This window comes from Vigna unguiculata, chromosome 7 (genome assembly GCF_004118075.2).
Source record: "Vigna unguiculata cultivar IT97K-499-35 chromosome 7, ASM411807v1, whole genome shotgun sequence".
Taxonomy (NCBI): domain Eukaryota; kingdom Viridiplantae; phylum Streptophyta; class Magnoliopsida; order Fabales; family Fabaceae; genus Vigna; species Vigna unguiculata.
In genome coordinates, this window is record NC_040285.1 from 29,905,910 (window position 1) to 29,932,362 (window position 26,453).

A 26,453-nucleotide genomic window follows, 5' to 3' on the forward strand; every position below is an offset into this window, starting at 1 on the left:
ATGAACTCTAATTTGGAGAAGGTGGTCTAATTTTGAGTTTAACTTTCTATTAACAAAACTAACAACTTGTCAATAAAAAAAATCATCTATAATAAAAAAAATAGAATATGAAAAGATAAATAAACCAAAGTCTGAAAATTAAATTGGTTTAAAAAAATCCAATATCCTTTTGCGGTGGACGAAGGTCATTTCAGAAAATATCTCGCTATACTCCACTGTCCCACCTAACTGTTAAATAAAATGCTTCTTATAATCTAGCCAACAAGTTAATAGAAGTGATATAAATTAAATATCAATAATTTTTTATTTGAATATATTTTTTAGAAAAAATGTTAATTTTCATTCGGGTTTTCGTCTTTACTATTAATTTTAATTTTCGTAGTTTTTTTTTTAATTGTTAATCACATGTTTTGAAGCGCTTCCAAAGGTTTTCTGAAAGAGATTAACTTAAAAAAATGAAAAAATTGTGAATTAACGGTAGCTAACGAAATAGTGTAGTGCAGAGTGGGTGTATAAGAAGATTTTAGAAGAGTGGGACAAAAAATGCGATGCGCGAAGAAGAAAGCAGAGATCGGGAATGCCATTGCTCATATCCAATTCCGCCAAAGCGTTTAGCTTCTCCAGGCGAATGTCCTCTCATCCTCCCGCACTCAAAACGCGCCTAAGAGGCGTCGTTTTCGACATGGACGGCACCCTCACCGTCCCGGTCATCGATTTTCCGGCCATGTACAGGGCGGTGCTCGGCGATGCGGAGTACCTCAGGCTGAAGGCGGAAAACCCTTCCGGCATCGACATTTTGGCTCACATCGAGACTTGGCCTCCTCATAAAAAGCACCAAGCCTACGACGCCATCGCCGAGGTCGAGCGTCAGGGTCTCCAACGCCTCCAAATCATGCCTGGTTTGCATCCATTTCTCTCTCTTTCTCTCTTTCTCATGAAGTGTGCATAGTTTTCATGCTCGTTCTGCAGGTGCTTCGGAGCTTTGTGCTATTCTTGATTCCAAGAAAATAAGGTCCAGTTAAGCGCATTTTCTTCTTCTTCTTCTGTTCTCTGCTCTTTGCAAATTGAGATTCAGTTAAACGCGGTATTGGTTATTGGTCCTGGTTCTTAGGGCATCTCAAACAGGAGCAATCTAGGAGTTTCTGGCATAAAAGTGGGTCCCACATTAGCATATCAACTAAATTCTATTAGAAGAAGCATCGTCGTTAACTCCAACCAACTCATTATTTTATATATATTTTATTTAAACTTGATTATAATATATAATAATATTTATGAAGATAATATTTTTTTTTTATTGTAAACAATAATTATTTCTACAAGCAGCTCAAACTTATTTTAGCCTTCAATCTCTAATGGTAAAGTTGCTGGAAGCAACTCTAAATACATGTGAACTTAGGCACATTGTTTAATTTGGACAACTAACGTATTTATGTGATGAAACTTACTTTACACGGTTTCCAATAAATAGTTAAAGTTCAGCTTAGTATCTGTGATAAATGTTTGTACTAAAGGTCAAAACAGATTACCGTGTTGCTTTCTCAGTTATGACAAGAGAACAATGCTCAAAACATTTAAGCAATCAGTTTTGTTCTATCTTTTCTTAGGACAGACTTACATTTAGTTTCTTATGTGTATGTACTTTTGGTAATGCTTTCCTATTGAAATTAAAACTTTATCTCAGAATCCTATGCGAATCTTTATTACTATGTGAGGTAAAACTCTAATTCTTACCCAAAAAAATATTACCATAAGCATTTTAGGAACTACACTTAAGTTGTGCTCTTTTATTTATACATATTCTATGTCTATGCTAAGATTTTGTTAACATCTAGACACCAATGGCAATGAGTTGTTAAAATCAATTGATTTTTTTTTTACTGTAGCACATATCTATAACATGCTCTAGAATATGAAGTTTATTATGTGAAAATAGTATTCGTTAGCTAACTGTGATTCCATTTGTTTGAAGTTGTTTGTCCCAAGAAGATAACGATAGTATGATTTTTTTTTTTACAGTAGACATTTTGGTATTGTTTGTTATAAAATGTGAATAAATTACTCATGATCTATAGCTTTTTTTTAATAGGAGGGGTTTGATCACTAGGAACATGAAGACAGCAGTTGATTTATTCCATGAACGATTTGGGGTGAGTTTGTCAACAAAATGCAACTGTGTGTATGTATATATACTAAATTTATTTATCTCGGACTGTTGGATTGGATTGATATGGGAAATTGTTTGTGAAATTAGGTTGTTCACTTTTCTCCTATTTGATCTTTGTTTTTGGCTTTGCTCTGATATTGTGCCAATATAAACTAGAAAAGCGTGACAGAGTAAGGGATTTTGCCCTGCTGCTTTCTTTTGTCCGTAGGTATGACATACATCAGTTTGAAAATGAAGTTATATAGTTGCTGGATGGATGCTTGTATAGAATGGAATCTTATTACATTACATTTCCATTATTTTCAAGAAAAGTTGGTGTAACCTTATAAAGACAGTTATAAAAAAACTCCTTTCTAAAATGTGCTATCTATGGTGGTTGCATACTTCATAAAGTCACCATTATTGATTGTGACTTGAAGACTGTGAATTTTTAGTGTAAGGTTAAACCTCTAACTCTTCATTCTTTTAAAATGCTGAACTACTATATATTATCTCTCATTGCTGCAGATTACATTTTCTCCAGCATTAAGCAGGGAATTTCTTCCTTATAAACCTGATCCAGCTCCACTATTGCATATCTGTTCTCTTTGGGAAGTTCAACCGAATGAAGTAATAATGATTGGGGATAGCCTTAAAGATGATGTAAGTGATTCTTTTCCTAACGTGAGTATTCAAATGCCACACTTTTCATTGTAGCTGTGCAATGTACAATTTCAAGTGCATTGATTCTTATCATCATCACTATTTGGGAAAAATGCTTACGGCTCTTCTTGGTTTCTCTTTTCACATTTGATTACAAATACATAATAGTAATAATTGCAAAATCAAAAGCAGAACATTAAATATTGTAGTAATAAAATCCTGAATCTAGAGAAATAAGAGTGCATTTCAAATCTTTCTCAGAGTTGGTTCTGTGATGATGACCGGTAAACTTTATAGTAAAAAAAAATTGAGCATCAGTATGCAAACCAGTCTGTGTTTGCTTGCAATATATATATATATATATATATATATATATATATATATATATATATATATATATATATATATATATATATATATATATATATATATATATATATATATATATATATATATATATATATATATATATATATATATATATACTGTGACTCGTGTCCTTATTTTATTTACCTAGTGGTATTTTAATTTTATCATTATTTTGTCTGTAAGTTTTATGCCACTACAAATATCTGCATTTGATCAGTCAAAGATTGAAGATTGTGCTGCATTAATAAGTGGACCACAAGGGGAATAAGCTCTGTATAACAAAATGATAAATTACATGCTTTTAACATTTCCTTAACTATGGTGAGAGACCTAACAGATTTTCGTTTAAGGTAAACACAATAAGTTATATGGTAAATCACATTTCCTTGACTATTCAGGGCCATATGATTTACCCATGTTCATAGTCCCCCAAAACTATGATGAATAGAGGAAATTGTATTTACTGTTAAATTTAATAGTGGCAATCTGTTCATGTGGGAGGCAAAGTAGTCTTTGTTTTATGCGAAAGCCTGCCAAATTTAATTGAGAGTTGTTTTATATTTGTAAAACGGATTATTATTTCCAACATGGCTGCAAACAAATTCCTTTCCATTTATGCTGTATTTTCCTAGTATATTTATCATATTTGAAATTGGCTGGTAATTGATTTATGCTTAATTGCTTATTTAACCCTTTTACAGGTGGCTTGTGGGAAGCGAGCAGGAGCCTTTACATGCTTGCTTGATCAAAAAGGAATATATGATTCTCCCGAGTATGCTGATGTTGAATTCAAACCAGATTTCAAGGTGTCTTCCCTTGCTGATGTTTACTCAATTCTAGATGTAAATTTTGATCTGACATCTTGATGTCAAGGATTGTTCACGCGAGCCAATTATTGCGGTTTATGCTAAGAAGAGATATGGAGATGGCATATATATTAGGGTAGTTTTATATCTTACCTTGGTAAGGTCATGAAACAAAAATATCATTGAAATATTTAGGTTTGGAGGATTTAATAGGTGCCACTTTAATAATAATATTGTAACTTAGCTTGGATCATTTTCATTGTCTTGCATGCGCATGAATGCCATCCAAAATTATTGTTCTGAAAGTTAGCGTCAGTAACAAGATCCATTGGATTGTGCTGTACATGTTGCCTCTCTTTGGACTTGCAAGTTCTGTAGATGTTACTTCAGCTTCTTTGACCCATGGGTTTTGACACGATATTACGTGTAGGAGCTCTATTTATTCTGAAATATATATATATATATATATATATATATATATATATATATATATATATATATATATATATATATATATATATATATATATATATATATACTTTGTCAACCTTTTCAATCTTTTGGTCTTGTGATTTGTGGTATATCACATTAAAAACGAATTAATTTCAATCAAGTTCATCAAACTCAAACCTTATTTTACAAAATTTAAAAGCTTACTTATGTCTATTTTTAATACCTCATTTAAAAATATTACTTAAATAAAAAATGGTTAAATATATTGTTAGTAATTAAAGTACATAAAAATTAGAATTTGACTCTTTAAAACTTTAAAATATTTTAGTTTTCAAATTTAAAATATATATATATATATATATATATAATTATTTTAATCCAATTATATATATTAACTTGAAAACACGTATGATACGTCAAAAAAGTTTAATATAATTAAATTAAAATGATTATATACATATACTTTATATTTGAGATCAAAATGAATTTGAGATCAATGTTTCAATCAAAAATAAATTTAATTTTATATTAAATAATTTAGTTTTATATTAGATTTGGAGAACTAAAATTATAGTTAACTCTACAACAAAAATATAAAAGAACAAAAACTTATAAATAAACCAAAAATTTGAATGGTGTGTTTGGATAAAGTATTTTAATGAAGTAATTTTTCTTTTCTTTTTTTAAGAATTTAGATTTTTTTTTTTGTAATGAAATGTTTTGTTTGGATAGAAAAATTAAAAAAAATTAAAATTCAAACATTTTTGTAAAGTATTCTAATTAGCTAAAGTAGTAGAAATTCAGATATTTTCAAAATAGGTGGAATTTAAATTTCTTTTCCCTCACAACCTCACACGCCAAACCTTAAATAATATAAATTATTTAAATATTTTAAGTTGACCAATATTTTTTAAATTTAACTTACAAATTTTATACATTAATATAAAGGCTTAATTATGTTTTAAGTCCTTGATAACTTTGAAAACTCTCAATTATACATTATAAAACTATAAAATTAAAAAAAATAAAAATTATATTTGTATATTTTGTAAATTCGTAATTATGAAATTATATATTTTTATAATTTTGTAATTTGTTAATTTTTGTAATTTTATATTTTTAAATTTTATAATTTTATTTTCATAATTTTTAGTTACATGTTTTATATTTTTGTAATTTTTTTAATTTCATAATTTACTTAAATTTAATAACTATTTTCGTTAAATATAATAAATATTCGAACAATATCTCCTAATGAGAGTCTCTTATAACAAAATATTATGTGACGACATTCATGGAGAGTAAGTAGGGATGACAATAGGTGAGTCGGGAAGCATAGTGCCTACCTGCAATCCGACATGTAACAAAAAAATCTGTCTGTTACTCCTCCTGCTACCCAAGCGGGTACCCATTTAAAAAATACCCAATTAAATTTATATAAAATTACAAAAAAATGTAAAATTAAATATTAATTTAATTTAATTTAATTTAATCTAATAAAATATAAATTAAAATTCAATTTTAATTAAATTTAACTTAATAAAACAATTATTAATTTTAATTTTTTTACAAGTAACAGATACCGAGTACAATATAATACTCACACCTGATCCGGATATTAAAATACCCGTTACCAGTAGGTAGCAAATACCCGTAAGTACCAATTATCCGTCACAGATTTTATTCATATATACTCATGGACATAAATATTTTTGTCACATCCAACTAAAAGTAATAATATAAGTGTCACATCACAAATTATTAATGACTCAATTAAAAATTTATAAATTTATCAAAACTTCAAACATAACTAAGCCTCAAATAAATAATTTGAAAATAAAATTTTATCTAGTACGAAAATCAATTGATTTATCTAAACGTGAAATTGAAATATAAAATATTTTAATTTTTTTATTCAAACAAATTATTTAAAAAATAAAAGAAATTAATTACAAATAATTCAAATAGAATACATTTTATTTTTTTTATATTTATCCAAACATAACGTAAATATATTATAAAGCAATCTTAATTAGAATAAAAGGAATATATATATATATATATATATATATACCGTAAAAGTAACAGGAGAAAAAGCATAATTTTTTATCCATTAAATTTCTAGTTCACATAATCGAATGAATCTAATGTTACTAAAAGAAATTAAAGTTATATTTGAAGTTAAGAAGATAAAGATATTATATATATATATATATATATATATATATATATATATATATATATATATATATATATATATATATATATATTGTAAACTTTATATAAACTATTGAAGATAAAAAAATTGCACAGCATTATAAACAGTATGCATGAAATAAAAAAGTTATGCATTTGTCACTTTCAAAAAATAATTTTTAACTTATAATTTTAATAAATAAAGACAACCATTTCAAAATGTTGCTTTCAGCTGAAATGATCACATTCCTTTAACTAATCGAATGTAATAGAGAAAATTATTACAATTTAGTAAAATTATCGAAAGCTATAATTTTTATTTATTCATTTTACCATTACGAGCTAGTTTGATTAACTTAAAATAGGTGTTTTTACACTAAGTGATTTTTAAAATGCTTTTACTATTTAAATAAGATTTATTTATTAACAAGTTGTACATATTTTTAAAGGAAACCTATTTAACAAACACATAAAAATAAAAATTTACTTATTTATATATAAAAAATTGTATTAAAAAGCTCACAATAGAAATTGTCATTTCTTTATGAATAAAAAATGTTTAAGATATAAATCGTTACTATGTGTTTATCGAATAATTTATTTATTATTATTATTATTATTATTTCCAGAAATAAAATTAATAAGATTTATTTTTAAAAAATAGATAATTTTTTTTATTAAAAGGAACTGTTTATTTTTAATATTTATTTATTTTTTATTTCAAAATGAACGATAATGTAAGGAAGAAAAAGTGAAGGGCCGAACCAGAGGTGTGGGACTCACCCTTCACTCTTCCATGGAGTTCGTTGCAAGCTCTGTGAATGCTTCTTCTTCTCTTCGATGCTGTCACAATACCCCTTTTCCTGCTATCTCCATTACTAAGGTTCTTTTCTCACTATCTTCTCATCACTTTCACTACTTTTTCTAATCCATTTCCCCGTTTCATTCCCACATTCTGTTTGGTTTCTGAGAATAAAAAAAGTGTTTTTTAAAGCTACTCTTTATTTAGTTGTCTCTGTAATAAACCAATTTAAAGATATATGATCAATGAAAAGGACATGGTTATTTTGAATTGAGTAATATAAGTTTTCACTGAATTGTAATTTGCACTATCTGCAGGTGTCACAGTGGAAATGTTTTTCATTAAGGGTTTTGGAATCTCGGTTTCCGTTGGCACATAGCAGAAACAAATGTGTTGGTTATAGAGATAGGGATTCTAGAAGAGATTTTTCAGTTGGAGTTGTGTCACGGATAAGCTGCATCTGTTATCCTAAGTGTAGCTATTTTCCATCAAGTTGGGGTTTCTTTTCTAAAAGGACGAAATGTAATAGTCTTCTACGACTGAAGGATTGTTCAGAAAACATAAGACAGCATGCTTCTATTCTATTTGTGCGGCTGGTTACTGGAGTGATGTTGGTCATGTCTGTTTCTCTGGCTTCCAGTGAGCAAGCCTGTGAGACACCTTGATTTTGAGCTACGGTTCAAATTTAAAATATATCTGGACAGTGAATTTTTTATAGAATTTTTTTAATTTTGTCTTAACGTTGTATTTTCATTTTTGGTTCTTTCTTATAGGGGGGCTGTCTGAAGAGAATCTTCTCTTTCTGGAGGCGTGGAGAACAATTGACCGAGCGTATATTGATAAAAGTTTTAATGGACAGAGTTGGTTTAGGTATAGAGAAGATGCACTTCGCAATGAACCAATGAACAATCGAGAAGAAACATGTATATCTTTTATTCTCAATCTTTTTTCATATTTTTCAACTTGCTGCATAATGACAACATTCTGTGATGGTATATTTTGTGTTTTCGACATAGAAAATTAGCCATGCTTTCCTGTTAGTTTTCGAGGAGTGGAATCACGTTATTATTTCTTCTTCGAATAACTTTGTGTTTACTTTATAAGTAGTACAAGGTTTTAATTGAACTTGGGCGAAATTTTAGCTGAGACAATGAAAATTTGATTGAAAATGTTTTCAAGTTAAACAAATTATAGTTATCAATAAACATCATGTTTTGAATTGCACTTGATATCTGATGATTTAACCTCCAAATAAACTGCTCTGAATTACTTTTGCTCTGATAGTATACTCATTCATAATCAATTAGTGAGAAAAAAATAAGAAAATTTAATAAATCAAACTAGTCCATTACACCAGCGGCAACAATAAAGTTTTATCTCATTAGGTAAGGGTCAACTACATGGTTCACATGATGTCATTTATTATTGTTAAAGGCCAAGGCTTCAAGGATAGTATATACCATGAAATCTCTCTTGACAACTTCCTTCCATGTCCTTCTTGGTCTCCATCTCCTTCTTTTCCCAGGTCTAGAAGTCTTGCAAACTTGATTTAACTTTTCCAAAACATGAGGTGTGTAACTTGATTTTAAATTATAGGAGAAGTTTAATTCACCTCCCTATTTTTTTTTTCGGGTACTATTATTTTGACACCCAACAAACTTTTACACACACTTTACATCTATTCTACCCTTCAATCTCTTTCTTTACAAACACAAAAGCTAACTTTTTTAATGACCAAAATACCCTAAGTGGGTTGTGAAATGGAGCATCTGGTGTCAGAAAAACATTTTCCTTTTTTTGTTCTCGTTAGTACTTAATGAGATGTTTATTTGAACTTGACCTAGAATAGAGTAATTGAAGTTTTATATAACATGGATATTGAATACATTCATCTGGAATTTTACTCAAGTTCCTGCTTTTCTCTCCTCTGGTAAGTTATATTTTTGTGAGTGTCTACAATGTGTATCTATGTTTTCTGATGTTATCCCTCAAGTTTTGATTCCTACATTACTAAATTCAGTAAATTGTATTACTTGGTGTCTGCAAAGTAGGTTTGTAACTCTAATTTATACACATATATCCAACAAAGTAACAGAAAGAGTGGTAGAATGCTTAACCATTGATTCCAATAAATGGTTCCTGGACACAGTGATGAAAAGTAATATCACTAAAATTTTCTTGAATGCTAAGAACTAATTGTGGATAATCCATTTATATGTGAATTATGGTAAACAACTTATATTTCTTACTTTTAAAATTGACTTGCCTTCATTGTCCAGATGGATCAACATAACTGTGGAAATTTTTGTTAACAATTCAATGTTGATTTATATCTTCAATAAACGAAGGTTGCACTGTTTCTTAATAAGTTGCATGCATGGTTATGATATATATCTTAAATCCAGTAGGATTGCACCAATCGTTGTAGTAGAAAGTACACCAGTTTATCATAAATTGATGTCATTGCATTTGCACACAGATAAGGCAATAAAAAAGATGCTTGCCACATTGGATGATCCATTCACCAGATTTTTGGAGCCTGAAAAGCTTAGAAGTTTGAGGGTAGAATTCTCTCGTTTTAAGTTTTCTTTTTACTTATTTTACTCATTGTCCTGGCCGCATGTTGCATAATGCGTTTGACCAACCTAGCAGAATATATGTTTCCCTACACATTAATCTCTAGCACTAATGTTTTATTGAAGGCAGTCTGGAACTCAAGGCGCTTTAACTGGAGTGGGGATATCAATAGGCTACCCATCAAAAGCTGATGTACAAACTGGTGGACTTGTTGTCATTTCAGCTTCTCCAGGAGGTCCTGCATATAGAGCTGGTGTTTCATCTGGAGATGTTATTCTGGAAATTGATGATACAAGCACACAAAACATGGGGCTGTATGATGCAGCTGAGCGCCTACAGTGGGTTTTTCTTCTACATTTCACTTTTGCATTTTCCTTTGGGAGAGGGGGAGATAAAAAGATAAAAAAATTATTGTGAATATTGTGGAGAAAGAGCGAGAATTAGGACTGCATTTAGTTCTTAAAAATTTTCCAACAAGTTAAAACTGCATATTGTAGTACTGTATTTTGTTTCTTTATTTGTTGACCCATCTTAGTTTTACAAGATTGTCCCTCATTTATTGTCTGTCTTTTTATTGTTACTCTAATATGGGAGCCAGTTGTAAGGTTTTAGATACTTGTTTTCAAACAAAAATGCAAATTTAAGCTTTCACTATTTGCCTTGAACTTATCAATTGATTGCCTTACCTTTTAAAATTAATTGCAGGGGACCAGAAGGAACCTCTATAGCTTTGACTATTCGGAGTGGTTTGGACGTAAAACATCTGGAATTAACGTTAGTTTCATTTCCAAACAGAAGTAAATTCGAAGTTTAGGCCTTTGAGCATATTTTGTTTTTTGTGATGAAGGCTTGTAGTTTGATAATGATTTATTACGTTTAGCCACATTTATATTGTTAACTCTTTTTTGTTACCATTGTTAGCCCTCCTAAATTCTTTTGTTTTTGTTGTAGTATCGTACCTGGTGGTAGGCTTAAATTATGTTTGCTTTTTCTTCCAAAATTTCAATATTATTTCTAATTAAAAGAACTAACGCCAGAGTTTCTGCATATAAGGCGTGAGAAAGTTTCTGTGAATCCAGTGAAGTCAAGACTGTGCAAGCTACCTGCTTCAGGAAATGATCCCCCAACAGTTGGTTATATCAAACTAACGTCTTTCAACCAGAAGGCTTCAAGTAAGTACTAATTGGAGGGTTAAGCACGATTTGTCTTGCTTCTATACTGCTATGGAAAAGGATAATTTCTTAACTAATATATGCTTTCCTCATGTGACATTTGTTTGAACCTAATATTTCAAGGCATAGTTCTTACTACGCTCAGCAGTTTGGTCTGGATAAGAGTTGCAAAGTGTCTCTAGTGGACCATTTGTACTCCTCCCCTTCTCCAGGAATATGCTGTTTGACCAATTACTATTTTTTTTTCATAAATTAACATCAATAAGAATTTTCACTATTTTATGGTGTATACTTAAAAGACTGAAGCAAGAAATGTGAAGATATCCAAAACGAGTCTTCTTGAGCATTCTATGAATGCTTTTCATTGTCCTGTCTGCATTGTTTTTTGTCTGATATGTTATAAAGCTGCTACTGTAACCAATAATGACCCCCCCTCTCACCCCCAAAAAAAAAATATAATGCTAAAGAAGTTTAAGTGTTTATGAGATTTTATTGAGTAATAGATTTCAATCACACTTTATTAAATATATTTTAATAAACTTTATGGTATTAAATTCAGTCATTAGGATAGCTTTACCATTAATTTGTCCAAAATACAGTACCACTAAAGTATCAGTGTAGGTCCTGTAGGATACCAGCTTTGTACTTGCAAAAGAAGCCATACTCAAGGAAGGCTCATAACCCATGGAAGCATTGTTCCCAAAGGAAGCCTCACTTCCTTTGCTGTAGAAAAATTTACTTCTAGTGGCCTGCAAGGTACCATGAAGTTGGAATGGTGTAGAAGCACCCTATTCCTTTTTGTTGTCATTTTCAGCTCACAATACCCTGGGACAGTCACTGACCATGTCTGATTAGGAAGCATAAGCAGCTCAGCCTTGGCCAGTACAACCTTGACCAGTAGAATTTCACCTAATCATGCATTTGCATAGCAGAACTTTCTTCACAGAAGTGTATCATAGGGCTTTGTCTTTCCTGTAAATACCCCAATTCCAAAGACATTGAAGACAAGGAGAGGAGCAGTGATATTGCACCTCATCATCCACGTAATTTTTTTTTTGTTTCTTCCATCTTTTATCTCCTCTTCCACATTTATCCCTAGTAAACCTCCTATACAGACACTACCGTTTCTGGGTCTGTGCTGTATTCATATTCTATGTTATCTTTGTACTTATTGTTTTGTTTCGCTTTGAATTTTACATTCTTCATGATCAAGAAAATGATCTCTTGACTACGTTATTTCCTTAAACATTACATTCAATTCATCAACTCAAACTATGCTCACATTCTAATTTCCATTTATATACACCAAATCATTTGACACATAAAAGAAATCGTTGGATAGGAATTTGTACTTCACTTTCAATTTAGATTAAGTATGATTTATGTTATCGAATATATTGATAATTGTTTGTCATTTCCATAATTGGTTCTTTGTTTTCTTTGATGATGTAAAAAGTTTATGTATCTATCTTTTCCTTACTTTCTGGTGGATGTGCCTCCCTGCAGGTGCTATCAAAGAAGCAATCAATACATTAAGGAGCAATAATGTTAATGCATTTGTTTTGGACCTAAGAGATAATAGGTGATTAGGCAATGAACATTTCCCATTATGTACTTTCAATTACTAGTTTTCTGAAGCCTTTTATTTGTTGCAGTGGTGGTCTTTTCCCAGAAGGAATTGAGATTGCCAAAATTTGGTAAGATAGGATTATCAACTATTGGCAAATTTACACCTTGTATTATGTATCATTTTTCTTTGGTGGCACTTGAAAATATGCTTGATAGTACAGCTTATAGTCATTCCATGTCTGCATAGGTCACTCCATCATTCTTATCTTTTATGTCAGAAGTGTTCAAACCATATCATCAGAAACACCTCGTAATATTTAAAATTATTTGCCTAACTAAAATAGGTTGTGAAATTCTTTCAACAATCAATAATCCAGTAGATCCAACAGTATCATCTTTAAATTTTCTTTTACGTAACTATCTTGCATGCAGCTTTGAGTTCTAGTTAAATTAAGAAAGCTAAATTCTAATGGATATTATCAACCAGGTTGGACAAAGGAGTAATTGTGTATATTTGTGATAGTCGTGGTGTTCGAGATATACTTGATACAGATGGAAGTAGTGCACTGGCAACATCAGAACCCCTGGCTGTACTGGTAAGTCTTGCTTTCCTCTGCTGCATCAACATCGAGTAAAGAGTAGGCCCAAATGCATACTAGAGAGATATGATAGTTCTTATGGTCTCGTAGGTTTTCGTGTGCAAGTTCCTTAAACATGATTTTACAGAATTGCAAGTTGTGTTTGGCATGAGAAGCAGATTTCGAGAGTCAAGTGGCATTGAACAGAGATGCAGGGCTATTAATTAGTTGGGGGTGTTTGAGAATTCCATTGACTCATTATATCACAGTTAAAATACTCTCTCATGTCATTGTGGTCAACAGACAACTTTTCAAACCATCTGAGTTTTGTTTGTATTTTTTTTTTTCTGTAACATGATATGCACAACATCTGGAACTCTATCATTAACAATATGCATCTATATTTCACACTAGTTTTCCATGCATTAGGCTTGATTCATCCATAATTGAGACATTGGACGGTTCCTACCTGTTGCATAATTACTTAGGAGCTTGTGCTGTACTCACATGTGCTTTGGTACAAGTTGAGAGTGCTTCTTGTCAGAATTCAATATACTAGTTTAAGGATCGTTTTAGAAAAGTACGAGGTCCAGATAATCGGGAATTCTAGGGATGTCAGTGGTTTGAATTTGAAGATGGTGAATAGTTGTCAGGATTATTTGTAGACTACACTGTGAAGTCTGGATTGATTATTGTTTTCCGTCATGGAAATTTTTAGGGAGTTGTTCTATTAAGAAGTGAATTTTAAATTTAACTCAATTTACAAAATTAACTTGTAAGGTGAGATTTGCACCCACTTATATACTGTAAATTGACTTGATCTCTAGTTGATGTAAGACTTCCGACACTACTGGATGTCAGCTAGGTTTATAAATGTTATGAAGATGTCAAAGTAGGGAGTAAACATAATGCAGTTATTACGTAATTGTCTAAAAAATTTGTTTATTCCGTGTTCATGGTTCATTCCTCCAGAATTCTAACTTGCTATTCACTCATTTGTATAGTTAAGAGAAATTAAATATCTGGTGCCTGTTTCAGGTAAACAAGGGAACTGCAAGTGCAAGCGAAATATTAGCTGGTGCATTGAAAGACAATAAACGGGCCATATTGTTTGGAGAGCCAACATATGGAAAAGGGTACTTACTTTTGGTTAAGCTCAAACCCAACAAACTAAATTTTTTGTCATTTTTTCTAATGAGAGCTATACACATTGCAGGAAGATCCAATCGGTTTTTGAGCTCTCAGATGGCTCTGGATTAGTTGTTACAGTTGCTCGCTACGAGACACCTGCACATACAGATATTGACAAGGTTGGCGTCATTCCTGACCATCCTCTGCCTTTGTCATTTCCTAAGGATGAGGATGCATTTTGTAGTTGCCTCCAAGATCCTGCATCTTCTTGCTATGTTAACAGGGTCCAGCTGTTTTCAGAATGATTTTTTGGAAGATTGTTGTACATTAGTTCTTGTGAAGCATTACAACTCTTTGACAGAACATAACGTTTTAGGGGCTTATTATTTTATTGAGCGGACATTGTCGCCTCAAATATGACGATGTATATGAAAACCGAAGACTAGGGATTTTGTTCCTGATATCAACTGAGTAAGGAAGGGCAAAAACAAATGAGTGTACCTGAATTATATAATTGCTCGCAATGTGAGATGTTGTGATTAAATTGAAGTGTAGATGTTATTAGGGGGTGAATATTACTGGAAGTTTATGAATATTTTTATCCGTCAAACATGAAATATTAAATAATAAGTGTACAAAGAATATTTACTTAGGTTTCAATAATCTTCAAACTTCTAAAAAATGAGCTTTTTAATTGCGTACTGAGTTCATTATTAAACTGTATTGATATGTTGTGTAAATACGTAGATACAAATTATTTTGTCCACGTAGATACCACTTATGACAAGAAAAATGGCTGTCACTAACGAAATGGAGGATAATTCAATTTCCTGCAACTAAATGTATTCTCAGATCATCCATTTATTTTGAAATGAACTATTTGGAGTTATAAGAAAATCTGAAATACTAAATTTGAAGATGAAATGTGTAAAATGAAATACACGTTGAATAAATATATATTATTTTCCGTTGATTTAATTGAAACAATCATTATAAAAATAAGCTGAATGTTCGAAACATCTGTGGTTATGTTACGAAAGGTTTTCTTTAAATAACTTTTGATGCATTAAAATATTATAGCTCATTAACAGTTCCTTTTTCTTTTCACTTCTATACATTTTTTTTATCTAAAAATCACCTTTTTGCAATTATCCGGAACACATCCTTAGAGTGTGTTTGGACAGAGTATTTTAATGAAGCAATTCATTTCTTTGAAGAATTTAGATTTCTTTGTAATAAAATATTTTGTTTGGATAGATAAATTAAAAAGCATTTCAAATGCAAGCATTTTTTTTAAAGGATTTCAATTAGCTAAATTAGTATAAATTCAAATACCCCTAAAATAGGTGGAATTTGAAATTCTTTTCACTCAACTCCACATTCTAGACTCTCTGATAGAGTTGTCAAACGGGTATGACGACCTAGACGGGTTGAGTGGGCTCAACGACCAAGATGGGTCAGGCGGGTCTAACAACCAAAACGGGTCAAGCGGGTCTGATGACCCAACCAGGCCAGGCGGACTTGACGATCCACATGGACTGGACGGGTCAGACGACCTAGATGTGTGGACAGGCTCGAAGACCTAGACATGTCAGGCAGACCCGATGACCCCAAACGACTTAGGCATGCCCGACCGACCCAACGACTTATTAGGTCGGGCCAACCCAACGACACAAACTGGTAGGGCAGGCTTACAACACAAACGGGCTCAACGAACCAAATAGACCAAGCAGGCTTGACGACCTAGTGGGGCCAAGCTAGGCCAATGACCTAGACGTGCTAGACCGGGTCATATTGACGAACTTGACTGCACAATCATCTAGTATGGGTCGTCGGGCCTCTGAATCATTGGACCGACCCAGCCTATCTAGATTTCCCAGCCGGTCCAGTCCGGGTGGGTCATCGAGTCAACCCGGTCCATCTAGGTTGTCGAGTCCATTTCTAAATTTATCATGAACTCAAAACATAATTAAACCTAATATAAATATTCTTAAAATTAAATTTTATCTCATAATAAATTCAAATTTTTTTCCAAACAAGAAATTAAAATGTAAGGTATTTTAATTTCTTTATCAAAACAAGTTATTTAAAAAATGAATGAAATTTAATTGTAAGCAATTCAAATACAAAGTATTTCAATTTCTAAACATGTTGAAATGCTCCATCCAAACACAAGATTAGTTTCTCCAAAAAAAAAAATGTTCACTCAATTATCGTTGAAGCCATTTTGTGATCGCTAATATTCACATTTGACGATCATTATAAGTCTTAAAATTGAAGCCATCACAACAATAACCAGACACATTAGAAGGACACAACCTATGGAAGTTCATAAACAATATCATTTTCTAATAACTCAATTTCATGATAAGGATATTTCACGCAACAGTACACATACTTCAAGCTAGCTATAACCAATTCCAACACAGTTAACATCAAGTCTTCCAAAAATCCATCACTAAATCTAATTTTGACGTTCAATCTAATATACTACTGAAATTTTGCCTTCATCACTGTATAAGTGAAACCTTGAGTGCGAAATTCTACAGCTTTAACATTCAACAGGGGTAATGAAGTGATCAAACTATCCGCATCATACATTCTACAGCGTTAACTGGCGAGGGCATCAAACTTCTGTGAAAAGGAAGCTTTATGTTCTTGCTTCACCAACGAAAATTATTACAATGGCAAATTAACAACGCCTTGTCTCATAAATAAATGTGATCACCTATCAAACCGTGAACCTGCACTAGTATGGCCTGTATCGTGTGGGTCTTCTATACCTTGGAACCCTTCTGCAGGCAAAAAATAATAATTATACAAGGTAAAGTCCGGGGAACAAAGAATAACATTCTATCAAAAAATCAGAAAGAATGACAAATCAGAGAAATCAAAACATAGTTTCATACATTGTCATTAAATTAAACTTTTTCACATTATCGTGTTCAAATCAAGCGATAACTGTTCTCACTTGATGATGATTTATTTTCCTCCAAATATGAGAACAGATTTGACTCAATAAAGTGCATCTATGGTTTTCTTCGTTTTTTTTTTTTTGTGGGTGGGGAGTGCGGTGTTCTCTCACATGGTATTGCTACATCTTTTGGGTGCAGAGCTAGTCCCCACTTAGCATCTGATGGCCTTATCCTGGCCAAAATGCTGTCGGCAGTATTCAAACTCTAGTACTGAGTGGTAAAGCTCACCGATACGGAACTTAAATCTATGTAGTTTTAAATTGGAGTTACATCCTCTCGGTTTTAAATTGGATTTACAGCCTCTCGTGTAAGAAATACGTCAACTTAATGTTGAGAAAGAATCACAATTATAATTTGCCCCAACATGTGTGTAGGCGTCATTTCCTCAAAGTTAACGACACCTATCATGAGATGTATTACGTACATATATTCCTCACTTTGAAATACCCCAGTAATAAGGAACCATTTCAATGAAAAAAAAAATTACTGAGTCATCAAAATTCACAAAACAAAGACGGAAAAGACAAAATGTATCCAAGATAAATTCTTCATTTTATCCAGCTTCTAATAATTGCTTACCCATAACTATACGGTGGAAAGAATGGAGCAGGCATGAAAGGCCTCCTAGACCGGAAACCAGTAGGTCTTCTTCCATAATACTGCTTCATTCCAGGAACGTTTGTACGCTTGGCTGACACCTGAAGGGAAAACCAGATTTCAAGTATAGCCAAAGGGACACGGAATGATTAATTTGAATTTACAAAGATTAATTGATGGTATAAGACCTTCAGTTGTCGACCATGCAATTCCGATTCATTTAACAGGAGAGCATTCTGAACAGCATCAATCTCCACAAATTCTACATAAGCAAATCCTTTTGGTTGACCAAATTTGTCTGTCAGTATGGTCACCCTGTTCACAGTTCCACAGGACTGAAAATGCTGCTGGACTTCTTCAGGCGTACATGCATAGTCAACCTGAAACGTAATTTTGAAACCAGACAAATAAATTAAAGCATTATTAAAGCTATATAAGATCATAATTAAATCAAAGCATCCAACAGAAAAATACACATGCGGTAGACAAGTGACCATGAGAAGCACTAGTTCCTATCACATTCAGGTCACCAGATACATTAATGTTATTTTGTGGAAAGTAGTAAACGGATTAAGTTTTTAAGATTAGCATCAACATGAAGTCCGTATGAGGTCCCATTATAATTCATAAGATTTCCATAAGAATTGCAAATAATAGGTCTTGCAGCCTTAAGAAGATGCATAAATTTGTATTTTTTTTAATTTACTAAGTATTTCAGTAAATCTGCACAATATAGGTTTCAGTAAATCTTGCAGCCTTAAAACTTTCTAACAAAGGGTCTAAATTTTTTCAGAGATTTCTAGGGTCACCACATTTCAGCTACGAGGGACAGAGTTGTAAACACTGAATAGTAGCTGACTTCAACAACACAGTAACAACAAGGCAGATATGGTCGCTATACTGAAGATAATAGAAAATATACATATTAAATTTATACTACTCACATGCATTATAATTGTTTGTCACCCACTTCTGACATTGACCATTCTATTGTTGTTCAAAAAGGAATATACCGTAAGACCCAGTAATATTTTAATGTTAGATTTTATAATGAATTAGATGTGACATCTATTAATAAAAGTTAGACATTTATTTCTTAGTCCATTCTGAAATCTAAGTTTTCCAAAACTCCTCACACTACATTCTCTCTACATTAGGGAATTCACGTGAAATTTGGGTTTGGGTTGCTCTGGGGCAGAGTATCGCTACGGTGACGTGTTCTCACTTGAGCGAGGCCAAACATTGTGCATTAATTGGACTAACAGCCTTAAGTCATGTTCTCACTTGAACGAGGCCAAACATTGTGCATTAATTGGACTAACACCCTTAAGTTACTCAAGTGATGGGTCAGTCATTCGAGCAATGTGGTAGATATAAAAGCGAGGGCTTGTCGAATGAGCAAAAGAGATATCAAGACAATTTTCTCTACTTTGGAAGCACATCGCTCAAGCGTTAGGCTAGTCACTTATGCGATGTGGCATGTGGCTCAAGCGTTGTTTTTTACTGCTTAAATGTGGCATGAGACAGAGTAAACATGTCATAGCATAAAGTACTACATGACACGTAGCCTCGGTCCTCAAGCATTGGTTGGACACTCAAACATTGCAAGACAGTGAATGAGCCTTCTCGAACTGGTTGGATGATGTTTCAACACATGATTGACATTCAAGCATTAACTGCAACACTCAAGTTATGGACACTTAAGTGATGGCACAATCATTTGGAACGAGGAGAGCTTCGGGAGGGTGTTGCTCTAAAATTGCATTTCGCTCAATTGGCTAGATTGTTGCTCGATAGAAATGGTTAATGCTTTATGTATGTTGCTAAGGTCGCTCAAGTATGCTGCGATAATAGTGACGATAACGTTGTCATGCTTGATGTTTGCATATATGGTGTATGCTTTTATACATATTTTATTGATGGTATGATGTATAAAAGGTGAGATTAATTATATATTCTCTAGATAGATATATGATTAATGTTGAGATGCATGACATATGTCCTTTGGTGACTCTTCTGGGTGGTGGATCCTAGATATATTGCTTATATACCATGTATATGCATCAGTACATGTGTACATAATGTTTGGCCCTAGATGGGTGACCTGATTAGCTGGTTTGCATGGCCCTAATGAGTGATTTAGAGATACCCACTGATGTTTGAAGATATCACTACTACAATTGTCAATTCTAATATGCAGTTCGCAGGCATTAACTAAATCTCTAAAAGGGCCAGGATCAATCACATTTGAAGCAAGCTGAACACATGACTTACAGTTTGAGGAAAAGTGTTATAGTTATATAAATAAGGAACATATCTTTATAATAAGAAATTATTATTATTAGAGGATATCAAATCTATATTATCTTAGGATCATATATTATTATTAGAGGATATCAAATATCCTAATATTTATTGAATCGATTTCCTTTTGTCAATATAAATAAGCCACTCATGTCACAAAAACACAAGATTTCAGTTCAATGCTTCTCATTATCTTTATAGTGTGATATGAATCATGGAAAAGATATTAGAGAAAATAGAAGGGGGGAAGCACATGCATGTATAAACTATGAATAGAGATACAAGGAGAAGTGGAATTGACAAAGTTAAGGGTCTCAGAATGGAAAAGCAAAGTATTTGCTGGAAAATAAGTCATTTATCAAAGACAATTGGTGAGGGAACAATGCAGTGACCTACTGCGTCATTCTTTGAATACTAAAGGGTTTTGAAATCACTTTTCTATATGATGCAGAAAAATTACGAAATTTCAAAACAATTCTAAAGAAACCTGAAGTATGATCAAACAAAATGATGGCAAAACAGATGTGTATGAACTATGAATATAGTATGCGAGAAGGAACAAACATCATACAGTCAAGGGTCTTCCAAAAGTAATAAAGCAAAAGCTTTGCTGGAAAATCAGTCATCAGCCAAAGAGAAGTAGTTCAAGGAACAGAGCAGCGGCGTATTGAACCATTCTTTAAGGACTGAAGGGTTTTGAACTCACTTTTCACTCTGATGAAGAAAACTATGAAATTTCAAAAAAAGTTCCAAAGAAATATTAAGTATGATCAAACAAAATGATGGGAAAACGGGATATTTTAGTTGTTTCCACATTATATGAAGAAATATTAACCAGTTTTACAAATAATTAATCTCTGCCCAAAAACCTAATTAGCCAGCTTTAATGAAATAACTCGTCCCAACCATGTTTATTACATTGGAAGACTCGAACCCAAAACATCACTTACAAAATTCAGGTCCAGTTCCACTCAAACCAATGTAATGTTGGTGGCCAAAAAAATATTAATGGTCTGTTAACATGGTGACTGCATGGTCAGGATTTTCCCATTACCTGCTCATAATTCACGCAGCTATTACTCCTCAACAAAAACGTAGTGCATTCCATTCATGAAAAGGTTGTGCCTCATGACTATACATTACTCTAGTAATGGTTATTATTAAGTTAATCATGTCTTCTGCAACTTGTCCTGTTTGTTTCTTTTTTGTTAGTGTTGAAGATTTCACATCTATTAGAGATATAGTCAAATTATAATATACAAGACAAGAGGGTGCAAGCCTCACACAAACCTCATTTTGTAAGACTAAGTTAGACTTAAAGCTCACTTTATAATATGATATCATATCATATTCTAGTATCACCTGCCATTAGGCAGCTATCAAACTATCCACAAATACCAAGCTCTGCACTTGAGATTTCCAGTCATCAACATGAAGAGGTGTATTGAAGATCCCACATTAATCATAGATATGATCAAATTATAGTAAATAAATGAGAGGAAACCTAATCTAACAAGTCGATTTTGTTTAGACAAATTAAGCTTAAAGTCCCTTTTCTGACAGCATGTCTATAGAACAAAGAGATGGGATAAATTATAAACACTATTACAAGTTCGAAATACTATGCCTTACTCCACCAGAAAACCAAATTTATCAGTTTTTGTCATAACTGAGAATAGAGAAAACTTAGTAGAGAGAGGCAAAGAGCATAATATGACTCATTGGTAACTGAGAACAAAAACTTATGAAGGGGGATTAATGTACTCGCTGAATAGATCCACAGAATCAAGCTTTGGGAACAGCTGCCACAAGTTAGGCAACATGTATCTTCACCAGACTTCATAGATCCAAATTTAATAATCCGTCACCAACATGACAAATGTCTAAGAATTTAATCAACAAGGCCAATTTGTAAGAAAAAAAAACGCAAAATCCTTAAAACCCTAAATTTATCAAAGCACTGGAACAACAAAGGACCAACAACTAGCAAGCACAACATGGTAGAGCACAGACCAACAAACAGCCAAATCAACCAACTAATACAGTGTCCGAAGAAATAAAAAAGCGGAACAACAAACAAAGATAAGCAACCCTCACATTACCAACATAGATTGACCGAGCATCCACTTCTTCCTTTTCAGCTTGAGTTGCAGATGGACCAGACGAATCTGTAAACGAAATACCACAAAAATTACAAAAATTGAAGTCAAGACACAAAAATACCGCCAAATAACAGAGAGATCTGAAAGAATAAAACAACGAAACCTACCTTGAACAGCTCCCATCTCTTTCTCAACCTTGGCCTGCATTTCTCGAAGGGCGCTAGCTTCTTCCTCGATCTCCTTCAGCCTCTTCCTCATGTCCTCCAATTCCTGAAAATTTGACGAAAGTAGTTGATGTAACGTTGCTATGGCGAAAGAGAGAAAGAAGAAAAGCAGCGTAACCTAACTGCGAACCCTAACTAACCTTGGTTGTGTGATTGGAGGGAAGTTGGTCGTCTTGTTGGTCGGCGTCGGCGTCCATGTCAACCTCCTCCTCGGGAATGTCTGCACCGTATACTTCATGCTCTTCTTGCTCCATTCCCTCTTCTGTTCTGCTCTCTCTCACGCCCAACTGATTTTTTTGTTTTCCTTTTTTTCTACACCCTAACTCTCATCTTATTCAAACATTCTATCTTATCGCCTTTTATAGGAATGCAGTGAAAAAAAAAAAAAATCTCTCAAAAGTATCCATTATATGTGTATACAAATTACCATGTTAAAGGAAGAGGAAATATTCATAACTTTAAAACATTAATTAGTTCGTCAATTATAAATATATGGTATAAATTAGTCAACAAATATAAATTAATAAAATGATATCATTTTCATTATATAAATAAAAAATTGTATTTTTAAGAAAAATATATGCTATTATTATTATTATTTAGTTTTAATTTAAAATTATTCAAAAAGTAAGTCATTTTAATTGAATTTTGTAATATTTTTATTTTCTAATTTGAATAAGTTATTTTATGTAAATTAGTATATTTAACAAATAAACTTTTTATTTTATGAAAAAAATGTCTATTTTAATTTAATTAATGTTACATTAGTTTCATTTTTAAATACAAAATTTTTATTTAAACTAATTTATAAATTGTTAGATGATAAAAATATTAATAATTAATTTATTGAAATTAAGACAGAATATTCTAAATCCATAATATAAGAGAACATGTTTTAGTCAATTTATCAGCATAATTTGTAACGTGTTTAAAAAACAAAAAATAAATAAATAAATTTATGTTGTTCTATATTGTTAGTATATTGCTTTCACTTTTATATTTTATTTTAAGATGATTATTTATATGAGTATGTTATTTTTGTTTATAATGTTTTAAATTTAATTTGGTATTCTCTTTTTATATGTCAATATCTTTTGATATATATGTCTTTTTAGCTTTCTATAAATATGCTTTTGTTTAAGAAAATTAAACTCAACTTAATGTGGTTGTAATTTTGTATCGAAATTAAGTTTCACAATTTAAATATTATTTTAAGTTGTTTATTGATCTATATGTCAATACTTTTCAATATATATTTTCTTTTAGATGTTTATATTTGGATGTGATTCTATTTTAAAATTTTGATCTAATATTAAAGTTGCTTTAATTATGTATCGAGGTTATGTTTTACAATATGTATTTTTCTTATTAATTAAGCTTCTTTTTTATGCATGTTATTGCTTTATTATATTGTGGTTTTATATATGGTTATTGAATATCTTTAACTCTTGAGCTAATTTGTTTCAGTGCTTTTAGTGCAGGTTAAAATAACTGTGTTATCTTTTGACAGAATTTAGTATTCGTGTTGTCATGAGTATTGTAAAATAAATTAAATTTATTTTCATTCTATATCAGAAAATATGTTTCTCAGTGTGTTATTGACATTGTCAACTTGTGCTGCTTCACTCTATAGGTTAAGTTATGTCTCAAAACATGTTTGTATATATTTTGTCAAACTTTATTTAGTTTACAGTTGTATTTAGATTGACATAATATTTTATTTACATATGTTAATTATTGCATTTTACTAATTATTTATTTTATTATGTATCTTAGCATGTTGTGACTTTTGATGTTCAATTTGTTTTCTAAATATGTCAAACTTGTCAAAATAGGTCAATTTGTGGTTGTTGCATTTCAGTCTTCTTTTTTATATTACATTGTAATTAAATCTACCTATTATTATTTTATCTTAAATTAAAATTAGGTGGAACTCGAGAGGTATTTATTCACTCTCATTTTTGTATTTTTGTTTCATTGATATACATTGTACAACATGACCAATAAGTTATATGGCATAAAAAATATTTATGGTAAGAGGGATTATTTGGCATAAAAGATATTTATGGCAAGAGGGAGATGTTGAAACTTAGTTTTATAATCACTTATGTGTGGTTTGTTTGAAAATCACAATTACAATGGGCATGTTCAGATGATTTTTATAGACAATAAGGTATATACAATATATATTTCAAAATATATTTTCACATGTACATGATAATAACAATGATCTTAATAGTCAACTTTGCATAACTTATTATATATGCATGATTTGTATGGTGGTATGATATTTGTTATAGTTAAAAAGAAAGATTTAGCTTTGTAGAAGGATAAGTTGTAAAGAATGACACTAAGATCATGCATAATTTTAAAATCTTAAAGAATCGATAACAATGTTAGGTATGTTATCATCCTTGTACATTATTGTTTGCATATTATACTAAGTAATTGTTATGATATTATGGTCAAATAAAATTTGAGTGTTGGACAATGTTAAAACAAGCCACATTTGTGAAATATTGTCTTTAATGTCACAAATCAAAAGTAAGTACGTTGATTTATATCTATTTTTTTTATTAGGGCTCTGTAACATCCCTAAGGAATATTACTGATATTTAATAAATAAAATTCAAAATAAAATAAAGAACGCATTTAATAAAACCATTTCCCAAAAACACAGGAAATTTAAAACTTTCGTTCATAAAGCCATAAAATCAGACAAAAGTCAATGGCTCCTGCCAGGTTTACATAATATTCTCAAATGAATCTACAAAATATCTCATGCTATCCCTCATAAGGCCAAAGCACAACCACTATGCCAAATCACATTTAGTGACATAAACCATCATCACAAGTTTACATTTCAAATTCCACACTCTCGTATTATTAAAATAAATCATAAAACAACAACACATAATTAGCACTCAAACCCAAGTCCTCTCACACAGACCAAGCACTCTCAACCACATGAGCTAGTACTTTTCCACATTATATTAAACAACAATTAATTCCATAAAGGCGCCTTCTACCTACATTTATTTATTAATTAATTATTTAATTAATTAATTTTTCCCGGGTCTTACAGGCTCTACTATTGGATTGTTTTAATTGCATATAATTGTTAATATGTAATGTTGGTAGAATAAGTTGTACATTGTGGGATGGTTATGGCACGAGATTTGAGTAATTGTAACTGTAAACAAAATTTTTATATGATAGTCATTATTTTGAGTCAAGCCAAAATAAAACCTCTTTCAAGTGTATATTTTACGTATTTATCTATTTTGTTAACTTGCTTAATTTGTTAAGATCACAACGAGTTTCCTTATCCATCTCATGACTCGGTTCAAAGTTGTTGGGTGGATGATGACATACCAAATATAAAAGAAATGAAGAAAAAATTCACATAGTATGTCACTTTGTCAAATCTTTGTTTAGTTCTTATAAATATTTAGTCTTTACATGTAATTAAACACTTTAAGTTATTTCTTATGAAATTTAGTTAATAATGACTTCATTTGTATAATGTCTTTAAATGAGTCGAGTCAGATTCAAGATTCAAAGTAGATGGTTCATCATAATATATCGAATAAAAGAGATTTATGTTACAAGTCTAAAAGATGTTAGTATGCAGAAAATAACTTTTTCAGCAAATGATATCTATCTAGGATGACATGTGTTTTTGGTTAATCTTGATAGGAAGTATATTGTGTACCTCTTGCTACTCCAATTAAATTCAATTTGAATGTCTACGAATGGACATAGACATATAATTTCAAAATGCAATCA

The 26,453-nt window shown here is 31.5% G+C and overlaps 3 protein-coding genes across 3 annotated transcripts; 2 read left to right on the forward strand and 1 right to left on the reverse strand.

Annotated features, from left to right (window-relative positions):
• The first annotated feature begins 459 nt into the window (after positions 1 to 459).
• On the forward strand, positions 460 to 4,383 carry LOC114190196 (haloacid dehalogenase-like hydrolase domain-containing protein At2g33255). The gene is made up of 5 exons (XM_028078993.1): positions 460 to 899; positions 970 to 1,012; positions 2,090 to 2,150; positions 2,675 to 2,809; positions 3,880 to 4,383. The coding sequence occupies exons 1-5, from the start codon at positions 578 to 580 to the stop codon at positions 4,042 to 4,044; spliced, it is 726 nt and encodes a 241-aa protein (XP_027934794.1). The 5' UTR covers positions 460 to 577; the 3' UTR covers positions 4,045 to 4,383.
• A 2,972-nt stretch (positions 4,384 to 7,355) lies between these two features.
• LOC114189976 (carboxyl-terminal-processing peptidase 2, chloroplastic) lies at positions 7,356 to 15,011 on the forward strand. Its single transcript, XM_028078707.1, has 12 exons — positions 7,356 to 7,516; positions 7,753 to 8,086; positions 8,209 to 8,358; positions 9,915 to 9,997; positions 10,142 to 10,350; positions 10,718 to 10,786; positions 11,066 to 11,184; positions 12,691 to 12,766; positions 12,840 to 12,881; positions 13,241 to 13,349; positions 14,370 to 14,467; positions 14,548 to 15,011. The coding sequence occupies exons 1-12, from the start codon at positions 7,430 to 7,432 to the stop codon at positions 14,765 to 14,767; spliced, it is 1,596 nt and encodes a 531-aa protein (XP_027934508.1). The 5' UTR covers positions 7,356 to 7,429; the 3' UTR covers positions 14,768 to 15,011.
• Positions 15,012 to 16,786: 1,775 nt separating this feature from the next.
• Positions 16,787 to 23,022, reverse strand: LOC114192821 (polyadenylate-binding protein 1). Its single transcript, XM_028082643.1, has 6 exons — positions 22,805 to 23,022; positions 22,608 to 22,710; positions 22,436 to 22,506; positions 18,223 to 18,414; positions 18,017 to 18,135; positions 16,787 to 17,257 (listed from the first exon to the last, which is right to left on the reverse strand). The coding sequence occupies exons 1-6, from the start codon at positions 22,916 to 22,918 to the stop codon at positions 17,212 to 17,214; spliced, it is 645 nt and encodes a 214-aa protein (XP_027938444.1). The 5' UTR covers positions 22,919 to 23,022; the 3' UTR covers positions 16,787 to 17,211.
• Positions 23,023 to 26,453: the final 3,431 nt, after the last annotated feature.

Excerpts from the sequence above, each read along its gene's own strand:
- LOC114190196 (XM_028078993.1), top strand. The coding sequence starts at position 578 with ATGCCATTGCTCATATCCAATTCCGCCAAAGCGTTTAGCTTCTCCAGG. Across the intron at positions 900-969 it reads ACGCCTCCAAATCATGCCTG|GTGCTTCGGAGCTTTGTGCT; the intron begins GTTTGCATCCAT and ends CTCGTTCTGCAG. Across the intron at positions 2,810-3,879 it reads GGGATAGCCTTAAAGATGAT|GTGGCTTGTGGGAAGCGAGC; the intron begins GTAAGTGATTCT and ends ACCCTTTTACAG.
- LOC114189976 (XM_028078707.1), top strand. The coding sequence starts at position 7,430 with ATGGAGTTCGTTGCAAGCTCTGTGAATGCTTCTTCTTCTCTTCGATGC. Across the intron at positions 10,787-11,065 it reads GTAAAACATCTGGAATTAAC|GCGTGAGAAAGTTTCTGTGA; the intron begins GTTAGTTTCATT and ends TCTGCATATAAG. Across the intron at positions 11,185-12,690 it reads TTTCAACCAGAAGGCTTCAA|GTGCTATCAAAGAAGCAATC; the intron begins GTAAGTACTAAT and ends GCCTCCCTGCAG.
- LOC114192821 (XM_028082643.1), bottom strand. The coding sequence starts at position 22,918 with ATGGAGCAAGAAGAGCATGAAGTATACGGTGCAGACATTCCCGAGGAG. Across the intron at positions 22,711-22,804 it reads CCTCCAATCACACAACCAAG|GAATTGGAGGACATGAGGAA; the intron begins GTTAGTTAGGGT and ends TCAAATTTTCAG. Across the intron at positions 17,258-18,016 it reads TTTCCACCGTATAGTTATGG|AAGGGTTCCAAGGTATAGAA; the intron begins GTAAGCAATTAT and ends TTTTGCCTGCAG.